Source organism: Cotesia glomerata, linkage group LG2 (assembly GCF_020080835.1).
Source record: "Cotesia glomerata isolate CgM1 linkage group LG2, MPM_Cglom_v2.3, whole genome shotgun sequence".
Lineage (NCBI taxonomy): Eukaryota > Metazoa > Arthropoda > Insecta > Hymenoptera > Braconidae > Cotesia > Cotesia glomerata.
In genome coordinates, this window is record NC_058159.1 from 25,663,507 (window position 1) to 25,676,839 (window position 13,333).

The window sequence follows — 13,333 nt, forward strand, 5'->3', positions numbered from 1 at the left end:
CTCTGTTGGCAATAGTGTGACACTCGTCAATGTCAAAAGAATAAGAGTTAGTTATAATTCAGGTTTTAAAGTTTAAATAGAACATATGAGTAACGAGGGTGAGTAAGTGACGACAAAACAAAATAAATAAACATTTATTCTGATGGTAGTCATTATCCCACCCTCAGTGTAAAACAATTACTCCCCTAAAACAATTTTTTTATAATAATAAAATAATCCCCGATTCGCGTTTTAAAGAATGACGTCAGCGGGGTTTAACATCTGTGACTCGACCTTAGACTTCCGGTTTTTTTTGGCGGTACCATTGTTTTTATTATTGACTATGTTTGGTATTTATAACTTTCCTTTTATTTAATTCAACTCCAAAATAAAACTTCATTTTATTTAAAAAATCTTGCTGAGTACTTTATCGATTATCGGTTTAATTAAAGTCTAATTCAAAGCAGAATAATAGTAATAATAATAATAATAATAATAATAATAATAATAAAGAAAAAAAAGTAAAATAAAACACATGATATGAGATTTCTTTGTCACAGAGATGCGACACCTTGACAAGGTATAAACACATAACACAAGGGCAACAAGGTGTAGGTGTAGTAGTTTATCCTCTATTATATCCTTAGACAAGATTTTTAGTTCCTATACTTATTTTTATTCTACTTCTATTCTATTATACACAACATGCTTTACTAATAACGGGACTTTTAGTTCTCAGTAGAACATACACACACATGAAGGGTGTATGTACATGTCGACTGGCACGTTAGTTGTACGTGTACCAGCTTAAGTCTTAAGTCTTAGAAGAACAATATTTGAAAAAAAAAAATATAAACTCTCTTGTTACTCGAAAGATCTTACTCGGATAATTCGACCTTTAGCTGAATTGTAAACTTTTTGCAGCCTTTGTCGATCCACGAGATTTTCTTTGTCGATGGACAAATACTTTTACTCTTTTAAAGGATTTTTTTTTCTCAAAGGTGTTCTTTAAGTGTAAGTTTAAGATGGTTAGCTTGAATGTAAATTGGCGGCCGATGCGATTCGAGTCGAATAAAAGAAAGGGATTGGAATAGAAGCATTAATTTAAATCAATGAAACAATTGTCCAATTACGTTACCGGTTATTTAGTATCATTGCGAATGAATAAATAATGAATGGGTCAGTGATATGTAATAATATAATATCTTTTATGTTATGCCTTATATATGGGATTAGATTATATGTATATATGAGAAAAATACGTGTATCCTAATGTGAAAAAGGTGAAATCGTGATTTCTCAATGGAAGAAAATATTACTCGGAAACGTATGTAAGATTCATAAGTTCTAGCATCATGTGTTGTATATTGCACTTTTATTTGTAATATTAATGATACGGAGTTTTCATCGATCGGTTCAGAGCGGGTCTTGCTTTCTGATCTCGAGCTTTTTAAAAAAAATAATTGCTAATCACTAATCACTCGTCCATCAATCAATGCCTACGATTATTTTATTTACTAGACTTGATAATCTTTAAGTATTTATAAATAAAATGTAATATAACATTGCTTATGACCTAAAATTATTTCAGGGACATTTGTGATCGTGTACTACGTAATTGATGTGAAAAAAATATGTTTATGACTCAGTTATTAAATCTGGACGGACGGTTTTAGTTTTACGGTCCTATTTGAGTAGACCCGGGGGAAAAAAAAAAAAAAAAAAAAAAACAATTATTTTTTATTAGAACATTTAAATGCGGAGAAATTTAGTTAAATAACTTTAAACTTATTTATAATTTCTCTTCATTACCATTTAATAAGACGATAAATTTAAATTTATTAAATAGTAATGGACTATTTAAAATTATATAAATATTATGAGAAAGTTTAAACTTTAAAGCACTGACGTTAATGTTTCTTTAACAAGCTGAATAATCCAGTATTTTTATTTGAGTATAAAAATATTTAAAAAAAAGTCATCAAATGTGAGTTAATGCTCACGTCTGACTCCGTAATAATTTTTAATCTTTTGATATTTGAGCCTTGCCCATAAAAGCCGAATGTATTTTTCTATTTGGTTATTTTATTTACGGATTAACTCTTTAGAATGTTTTTTGTTTTATTAAATAATAACATTTTTTAATTAATCAAAGATTTATGGATTTTTTATTTCTTTTCTCAGAAGTTCTGATACAATTTTTATTTTTCAATCGTCATGTTCATGTGATTATAAAACAACGCATTAAAACCTTTAAAATAATATTAAGATCGAAAAATTCCAAAAATAATTTTTTACGACTTAAAGATTTTAATTGAATAAAAAATTTGAGTATTTTACTCCAAAATTTTATTTTTAAGTTTATTTATTTGATTTTAAAACAGCCAATTAAAATTATAAAAACAATATTCTAATAAAATAAATCTAAAAATAAATTTTTACGACTTAAAAATTCAAGAGTTTACTCCAAATTTTTACACAAAATTGTCTAAAATTTTTTTTTTAATTCAAATTTATGAAATAAAACTTCAATCAAAATTATAAGTTATGAAAAAAATATCAGTTTTTATCTATCGCAAGTTTGATAACAATAAAATATCAGATATCAAACATCTATTGAAAAGAACCAGACATTGCGCGATACTACAAGTGTTCCCTTGGCGCTCACTAAAAATAAACATAATTAAATTTTTCTCAGCTATTTATCAACCTAATTATAATTATATTTTGACTTGAAATTAAATGGAGCAATTAAACAGAATATATTACTAAAAGAGTTACATTATGAATAAGTAATTCACTTAAAAATAAATAACAAACATATAAATAAAAATAAAATAAAATCCACTTAATATTAAAATCCATTCAATAAACAGCATTAGTAAAAACATATATATTATTAATATTACATGAGTGTGAGTGCGGTTTACCATTACACTATATAGGCTTAGCTCGCCCTTTAGCCGCATAAACTCTCGGTGCAAGTCGTTAAACGTCGAATGAATCCGCGGCATTGACAGGCAAAGGCTTTGTACTTTAGCCAGAGGCAACATAAAGTGCCCACAGACTTGACTCATATATATGTTTTTGAGCCTCCTCCCTTTACGCTCTTTGTCGTTTTGACTTTACTCAATACTGACACACTCACGCATTACAAACTACGTGCATACAAATACAAATTTATATACAATAATAATAATAAGCATAACAATCTACTGCAGTCTATTCTCTTCTGTGCTGACCTTTCTCTGTTCTGTACCCCGAGAATGTGCTCACAATGCTTAGCAACATGTTAAAGTACAAACATACTAAATAATGGAGTAATGAATACAAATAGAAACGGGAAAAATATAAATAGCGTAAAGGGTTCTTGAGTCAGTGTCTTCAATGAAGAAGAGTCTCTTATAGAATTTAAGTGAATGAATTGTTGTAATTCTTTTCATTATTGTGTCTTTCTCAAGTCAGTGCAGCACAATAGTTAAAATTTAAAAAAAAAAAAAATAGGAAGCTCTAGTCGAGGTTTTTTGTAAAGAAAATTTAAAAGTTTTAATTTATTCATATTCATGGCTTCGGAATTTGTGTCGTTCAATGAAATGTTCCGAGTTTCCTGTTCACGAGCTTGTTTTATTGCCGACAACGGTGCCCGCATTTATCAATTTGCCCGTCATAGTCAAGAAAGATTGCATAGTGAGAACACGGGAAAATTATCGGTTGCTTGAGCCACGTAACGCGGATCAACTAGTCTATAACACCAATCATTGTATGTTTGTACACATTGTTGTTTATTTTACTTTTTATCCCGATGTAAAGGTCATCTGTAAGTATTGTTTCTACATCTTAATAATGGTCGTTGAAGTACGAATCTAGCTAGCATTTTAATGTTGTTGTTTAAGATTGTACTTTTAGGAATAAATATCATGACTTGTTCTTTTATTTTTAGTTAATAATTATTTTTAAAAGTCTTAGGCGTTTAAAATTATCTATGTTGAATTTTTTTTTTTTTTATAATAGCTCTTCTGATTTTTTGCTTTCGTTGAATTAAAATCAGTATTTAATTTAATTGACTAATAAAAATAATTTGATTCAAGCAAAAAAATTTTTACTGGTTTGAATAAATTTTACTTGATTCAAGAATTTTTCTCTTAAATCTAGTTAATTTTTTTTTCAGTGTAAATTAATTTTAATTAAAATTTAAAGTAAAACTTTCGATTTTAAATTTATTTATGTAATTTAATAAATTCCATTACTTTTATTAAATTTTATTTGAGGAACTTTAAAATATATAAAATATAGAATATTATTCAAATAAGAAGATATAAAGTAAAGTTTACTTGGTTCAAGATTTTTTGTTCTTAGGTCAAGTTAATTTTTCTATCAGTGTTTAAAAAACTACTATTAATTTCAAATAAAAATTATCATTTTGCACAAAAAGTGATAAAATTAACATACCAGAGCGGCTATTGCAAAAAATGGCATTTTATTTCAATAGTTCATTAATCATTTAAAAAAAATATTTAAAATAACATTAAAGAATACAAAAAAAACGTTGATAGATAATATTTTGCAATTACATAAAAATCTAATGTTTTGATTAACTTCCGATCAGAATCTTTGATAAATTTTATATGATGCTATTGCAAAATATGATACAGTGATCATATAACCACAATCTAATTATTAAAATGGGAATAAATGTCTAAATTATTGTCAATCATGTGTCGGACATATTTCAACGTCAATAAACTGTCGCCCATGTCAATAGCCACCAGAAATAAAAAAATCAGATAATTACTATTCAACGCACACAAATGATCTATGCAAAGATATTTTAATTTTATTACGCTAATAGACAATTTTATTGTTTCTTTTTTTATTATTATAGAATATTTATATGGACTTGAGTAGAAATACGCCTCGGAAATAGGATAATGGTGATGATAAATATAGAGGCGTCTGGTCAGTGGGTGGATTGTTATTGGAGCTGAGTCAATAAATTAAATTTAATTCAATTTTAAAAATGACCATAAATTGTGACAGAAAAAAGCAAAATTTGGGTCAGGGTAACTAGATTTATATTTATGCTTTTTTTAAATAATAAAGAATAAAAACGGACCGGAAGTTTATATGTTACACAATGCACGACGGTTTCGTTTCACAATTTGTAATCCTGGGTACTATCTAAATCTTACACTGATGTGAGCGCACCAGAGAAATTGTTGAAAAAGCTATCTGTCAAAGACTAATCTTCAAAAAAAAAAAAAAAAAGCTTCTCATTGCATAATTTTAATATCTCGGCAATTAAAATTTTTCTGATAATATTCTTTATAGGTGAAAGTAATTAATGATAACCTTTGTAATTATCACAATAATAATTATTATTACTATTTAAAGTTTAAACAAATTGGCACTAATTTTCCCGAGTGACAAGATTAGTCACATTGAGCGTATAGTAAGTACGATGTCTCGATTCTCTGGACTGTTATTATTATTACATACTATACATATAACGAGAGTATGACCGAGTGACCTGGGATGATGATGAAAAAAAAAAAAAAATAAAACAAACTACAGTTATACATTACACAATTTTCTATTTATTCAAATTGCGAATTACTCAATAAGTTTTAATTTCAATAAAAATAAAGACATAAATCAGTAAAGATTATCTCGGATTCACGATAAGCTAGTACATCAAACAAACCGAACAAAGTGGATAAAAATGAATGAAAAACTCGAAACTTTTAATAAATTTTTGTAAAAAAGTATCGAATTACTAAAATGATAAATATACATACAAGTTATATTAACTTAATTTATATTTTCCCTTTACACCGATATAAATTACCCCTGGGAAATAAAATGTATTAAATAAACTTCTTAACATAAATGTGTTTGTACTGTTAAGTGTTTTCAGCTAAAGCTAAAGAGAAAATAATAGGTATACATACATAAAGTATAAATATAAATAAATGAAATGAAAGGTGAAATGAATATTGAAGCGTGTCGGAAAGTTTTTCTCATGCGGGTTTTTAAATACATTAACGGTAACACTAATATAACATTCCAGTATTAGTATTATATACATATACGTATACAATACAATAATGATAATGTAGTGTTAAGTCTCTAGACCAATAAACGACGCTCAATTGCTTAATTACACTACTACTGGTAACTAGGTACTCATGGTATGGGTATGGGTTTATAGTTTTTTTTTTCTTCTTTTTTCCCGCGGATAGAAATGACGCAATCACTTTGGCGCGCGGCACGTTGTTAGTTCTTGTTGTTATTTTACATTCTGGGGTACTGTAGTTTACTATACAGTCGATAATACGGCTCATACCTGTTACGCTATTATTGATAAGACCGAGACTACACGCCAAGAATTTTAAACTAATAATATATATTTAGATAGGCGAGGTTTTTTTTATCGGAATAATGATTAGAGTTAATGATTAAACGAGAGCAAAATAATATTTTCTCGTTTTTTTTTTTTTTTTTTTTTTTATTCAAGTAATCAAGATCGTTGATCAGTGACCGACCAAAATTTTTAATTGACAATTGAGCGTGATATTAAAGATTTCAGAGTTATTGTAAGGCTCATCATTATTAATTTTATTATTATAATTTTTCCTTAAAAAAAAATAACGAGTATTTTTTATTTAATTATTATTAGGGGCTATGATAATTATACTTTCTTTTGTAGACACAAGATACGCTGATGTACGCTATTGTAGTGATGTGAAGAGCAGTAATAAACCAACCAATGATCCATCATCCGTCAACCGCTAACCCACCGATCCGTTCGATTCCTTTCCATGGTAATTCACACCGTTCATCCAGCCGGCAAATTGTAGGTGTATGAAGCTCGTATCGATATGATGCTATGCTGAATATAATATCGAGTTATAGACGGTTCATGTTTGGACGAACGCTGTATATCCATAATTCAGCACATGCCTCGTGTACTGAGTAATAAAGCCCCCAAAAATTTTTTTACTAGAATAATATATTATTCAGCGGTAGTTCACGCCTCATCGAATCACGATTGAAGTATTGAGGATAATACTGGTATATATACTCCCTCGATCCAAATGAAAGTCCATTTTAAATCCCCCTGTCTTTAAATATTAACTTAAACACATTATATAGTCCCACCGGTATAATACAAAGGTGTAAAGCCTTCATTCAACTTGTATCAACAGGTGTCGCGGAGAAAAAATACAGTAAATTACCGGAAAAAAAATAATTAAACTGTGAAATTTCTGTTTATAGGCTTTAGGGTTGAGAAGACAAGTGTGTTTTTTTTTGTTGATCTTTTAATTGATCTTGAAAATGTATTTTTTTATGATTAATTAATTTACGATTTAGAATTTTTTTTATACTTATTTTTTTTTAAAGAATAGAAATTTTCAAGACAAAAAAATTTTTGTTGAAAGAATAGACCTGTAATTTTAAAATTTGGAGATTAAAGGAAGGTATACTTAGTATAATTGGTCACGTTTTTACTCCGAATTCAACTAAATTATTTGTTGAAAAATTACCTCACACGTTTTGAAAGAAAAATTTTTTTACATTACAAAAGTAACAGATAACTGTATAAAAGATTTGTAATTTAGTTTAAAAATTCTAAATAAAGTTTTTTCATGTATGATAATAATAATAGTATAAATTATGAAAATTTTTAATAAAAAAATCGGAGATACAAAAAAAATGAAGTAAATTTGTAAAAAGTTAAATCTTCAAAAAGTTACTTGAATTTTTTTGTTCTTTGAAATTTAGAACCAAAATTAAAAAATTTTTTAACAATCAAATTATTGCAAAGACGTCAACTTCATAAAAAATTGATATTTATTAAAAAAAATATGAATAATAAGCCATAAATCGTAGTTTTAAAAATTCGAAAAAAAACCTTCCAAGAATACAAAGAATTGCGACACATTAATAAAAATAAGAAATGTGTAGCAAAAGTGAAATGCGTGTCAAGTATAAAAAAGAGGTTATTATACGGATTTTAAAATGGAACACCCACATTTGAAATCGTCAGCAGCAGCAGTAATATATAATATAATATAACACATAACAGTAGAAGAGTGCGGCAAAGGTTCTTTACGTTTTAATGCAAACGGTCGAGAGAATCGTGCCAGGAATTCTCGAACATACAAGCTGAACAAGTATAACAAACACAGGGAAAGGAATCGTCCAGCGTGTACACGTATAAAGCGAACTAAACGGCGAGCAGTTGTGTGCAGGCTGGTTGGTTTGTTCCTACCGGCCATCTGTCCAGAGCCAGAATGGATGAGACTCAAACGTAAACGCACGCGGTTTTCATTCTACCTGGCAATACTATACATAACACTACTCTTCTCATTCTGCTTCACCTGGTTCCTCTCCTCCCTCGCCGGTAGTCTTTTTCACTGACACACTCTTACTTATTTTCTCCAGAACCAATACCAGCTTATATTCTCAATTCCGAAACTCTTGAGCTTCAGCTTTGGCTTAACCACCCATAATGAGAGTATTCACGGACCAGCTACCGACTACAATCGTACGCACCGCCAATATGTATTACCACTGTGCAGTGTGTTGACCAGCGCGTGTTCTTCTTGCTAATACACTGATGTACAACCGGACCATCACTACCATTACTGATCTCTTCCTTCAGATTCACGTTTTTTCTCAAAAGATCTTACTTTTAAACCAGACACTAATGCGCTCTTTTTTGTCTTTGTTTTTTCTTTATCATTTTATTTAACTACAGTTATATTTATTTTTTTTAATGAATAATAATAATAATAATTATTATTATTATTATTATATTAATAAACCTGGAAAGATACCATCTGGCAGTTGAAAAGTTTTTTCCAATTTAAAAAAAAAGTAATAAATTAATAAATAAGTATCCATTTAATTTAAAATGATTATCAATTCAATAATTTTGATTTACATTTCAAGACTAACTTTTAATTGAATTATTATTTTTATTTTTTCTACAGCTGTTTTACTATAAAGAAAGAAAAGATTTATTTAAATGAAGAATAATACAAAACCTTTCGTCCAAAAATTTTATAGAATTTAATTTAAAAGTGACTAAATTATCGAGTATTCATCTTGTAAAGATTTTAGAAATTGTAATTTTGGAGTAAACAAGTTTTTTTAAAGTTTCATAGCAACCAGAAGATTTATGCTAACTAAAGTTACTCTAGCGTGAAATGAAGTTCATTTTTCCTATTTAAATTGGAAATTAAAAAAAAAAAAACCTGATGTATTATTCACAATCTTTTCAAAGATAAACTCTTTCAATATTTTCTTTCAATTTTCAAGGAAGAATTGTTTCAAAGCATTGAAAATATATGTTAAATGATGTAAGCTGAAGCTATCAATTTTTAGTTTGGAATTTAGATGGACAGAATAAACAAAGTAAAAATTATTTAGTTGCATCATACCACATTCTGCAAAACATAAAATTTATTTTCTATATCTAGAGAGAATATCTATAGCAAAATAGCTATTTTAAGATCTAGGAAGCTTCCTGTAAATATGTAAAACAATTTATTTGCCGGTAATATTTATTCGGTCTATCCTCCGAAAATATAAATTTATTTATAGCGCTAAAAAATTCAGTGTATTTATTTTATCGGATTTTGAACTTCGGCGTGTCTTTGATCTTGAAAGATATCTTATAAAAAAAATTTAAATATAATCTTTGTATTTTATGATACAGAATCTCCAATAGAGTGAATTTCAATAAAAAGAACGGCAAAAGATGGTGATTAAATTCTGAGGAAGAAAAATTATTGATACGGTAATTTAATTATGATAATTATGATCCCTCGAGATGAAGCTAATTAATTAGATGAACTTGAAGAGCATGGATAATGGACAAAAGGATTGTCACCGCCCATTTTGTACAACCGAGTTGATGTTAAATAAAGATTAGAGTAACAACAAAAAATTATAATCCAGCACTCCATATATTAAAGGATTAACCGTGGAGTAAGATAGTACTTTATCCGCCCATTATCCGTGCACGAGCTTTTCTCCGATGGTTAATTACAGTTCACAACATAATGTAATGGTTACATAGTAATATAAATATAAATACATGTAACTTTAAGTTAAGTAAAAGGTCATTGGACGTTTATGAAAAAACATAAAACCCGACAGTAAAAATAAAATAAAAATAATAATTATGTACTTGTACTGTACGCAATGAAATTCACGGACTCTCTAACTTATGTCATAAACGATTCAATTGTCGTGGAAAATTGAATTAAATCGTGTGTGATATATATTTTTAACCGGATAACACACTGTGTACACTACTTACATGTATTTACATTGAAATCGATGGGCTATAAAGATAACAAAGATTACCATTTTTATCGCTACATACTACGTACGGATACGTGTATATGACAAGTTAAGCTAAGTCAGGGTAACTGGTGACCCATGTATATTTATATTTTGATCTTTTAGTAACGGATATACTACATACATATTGTCAGAAATAAAAAAAAAAATTAACTGTTGAGGCAGGAAATGTCTTGGCAACTTCTTCTATCTAGTTCAAATAATTCGATACGGAACTCAGGCTCCCAAATTTATTTTTCTGTCCTAAACTTATTAAAGATTTCATGACACTGAAAGTAAGAGACACTTTTCCATTTTTTAATTTTGTTTGACAAATAAATTAGTTATAGAAAATTAGAAAAAAATTGCTTTTGGAGTTTTTTGCAATTTTTATTGGTGGAATTTTATGGAAATCAAGTTAGCAGATTTCTGACAATTTTAAAATTTTTTTTTTATTTAAAAATTTATTACAAAAAAAAATTCCACAAAAAATTTGAAAAATGATGAGTGCAATTTTTGAAAAATATTTTTTTAGCTCTAATTTAATAGATGAAAAAATAGTTAGTCTGCTAATTTTAGTGTCAGAATTTTTTTTTATTGAAAAAATAATTACAAAAAATTTTTTTTTTAATTTCATTTGTAAAAAACTTTAAAAACTGGCAGTGCAATTAAAAAAAAATATTTTTTTGTTTTAATTTAATTATTAAAAAAAAATCAAAAAATTAAAAATGTCGGCTAACTTTAGTATTATAATTTTTTTTTCTTAATATTTGTAAAAATTCTAAAATTGATCTAATGTCTCTCAATTTAAGTACCATAAAATTAAAAATAAATAAATCTTACCGTGACAGACAAGAAGCAGAGCCAAAAAAGCAGCAATCCTCGTAGAATACATTTTTGAAAATGTTTTTTAAAAACAAAAACAAATAGTCTCTGAAGAGATAAAAAAAAAACTTGAAGATTAATTAAAATATATTTATTTTTAATAAACACCTGCACCACAGATTACTCTTGTTGAATTTCAATAAATCACCACGACTACGCGCCGGACGGATTAATTACGTACAACTGTCAATTAAATACCGGAGGGATTGAACCCCGAGAAGAAATTTAAATAAAAAAAATTATTTTATTTACTAATAAAATTTTTTTTTTGTTTTCAAATTGCCAAGCCGTTATGGTGAAGATACACGATTATGATCACGACTGATTAGAGGTAGGACTTAATACAAACTGAGAGACGCGAACGGTATAACCCCGCAGAGCTGAAGAAATCGCGCCTTCGGCTTTACTTTTTACAGGGACCTGCGCACAACCCGGTGCGCGCTATGAACCCGCGTATGCCACCCACACTCTCACTTTAAATTATAATAACTAACATAACTATTTATTATATATTATTAATTCACTTTTTATAGAGAACAGTCATTATTATCGTCTCTAATGGTGTGCATTGATTTTTCTTCATTACTTTCACTTGTCTCATTATAAGGAAGACAAGCCATTGATATTGTTTTATGATTCATGTTTTGGAGTAATTAATAATAATAATTATTATTATTATGCAGACTTGTTTATGCAGTTGATTGATCGAAAAATCACATTTATTTATGTTGGTGTGAATCACTAACTGAAATTTCTGCAATACTTTGTCATTGTCATAACTAACGCGTCACTTCCTAGAATTTCTATTTCATTATTGATAAATTTATAAATATTTATATTATAAGCGTACATTTTTTAATCTAACAGTATGTAAAAAACAAGATAACATTGTTGTTAGATTATTTGGTTTTGATAAGAAACTATGTCTGACGCCAGGTGAATTTTTGAGCTTCTTCCTCGCTTATCATTTTTTTTTATAATGAGCACAACTGAATTCATTGTTAATTATTCTATCACGCAGCTTTGTTTAATGATCAAATCATTTTTTTATTAGAATTTTGCAGCATTATTCTCATTATGGTATGTATATGTATATGTATAAGTATATATAGTATGTAGTTACGACAAAACGATAAGAAAATAATTCATACTGACATAAAGTGAGTAATTCCGCAGTTTCCCCTTAAAATAACAGTCGGTAATTAATCTTCAAAAATCATAGTATTGAGTTTGACATGCAGGGGTCAGCATCAGTCTAAGAAGTTCGCTTCGAATAAGTAAGAGAATTAAAGATTTTTCTATTTTAAAAAAAAATAAATAATAGATTAAAAAACAGACTTTTAACATCTGACGATTCTTAGAATTTTACAAATCAATAATTAATGAAAATAAAAGTAGCCGACATCTAAAAATTTTTATGATTTTTTTTTATTGAAGAAATATTACAAAAAAAAAAAATTTTTTTTGATTTATTAAAAACTCAAAAAACTATAAGTGCAATTGTTAAAAATATTTTTTAGTTGTAATTTAATAAATTAAGCAAAATAAAAAAATTAAAAATGTCGGCTAACTTTATTGTTACTGAAAATTAAGTTAGCCTTGGAAAAAAAAATTCATTTGTAAAAAACTTTAAGTGCAATTTTAAAAAAATATGTTTTTGTTCTAATTTAATTAATGTATAAAAAATTAAGAAATTAAAAACGTCGACTAACTTTAGTATTGTTACAAATAAATGATTACAAAAAAAATATTTTGAAAAATTTGCACTTCATTTTATAAAATTTCTACAGGTTGAATTTTTTTTATTATAATTTAATTGTTAAAAAATCTAAAAAATTGTTAGATGATTGTTGAAAATTCAGTATCATTAAATTTTTCTTATCTAATTATCTATCAAGAAGAATCATTTTTTAAATTAATTTAGTAATTTATTAAAAATTTTTAAATTATAAACTATACCTTTTTAAGTAAATTTATTCCAATATATCTTAATTATAATTTAATTAATCGAAGATCACTTTAATAAAAGTTATACTATTTACAAATTTGGTTTATTATAAATTTTTTCTTTATCATTCAAGCAAATTTTTGAATTTTTGCATCAATGAAGAGGATA

At 27.3% G+C, this 13,333-nt stretch overlaps 1 protein-coding gene across 1 annotated transcript in view; it reads right to left on the minus strand.

Moving 5' to 3' along the window:
- The window catches only part of LOC123259931 (opioid-binding protein/cell adhesion molecule homolog), a 52,992-nt gene extending 41,420 nt beyond the window's left edge, over nt 1–11,572 (minus strand). The window contains exon 1 of the mRNA XM_044720756.1: nt 11,176–11,572. Within this exon, the coding sequence (XP_044576691.1) occupies nt 11,176–11,227 (52 nt within the window). The 5' untranslated portion in view covers nt 11,228–11,572. The remainder of the gene's footprint in view (nt 1–11,175) is intronic.
- Between the last annotated feature and the right edge of the window lie 1,761 nt (nt 11,573–13,333).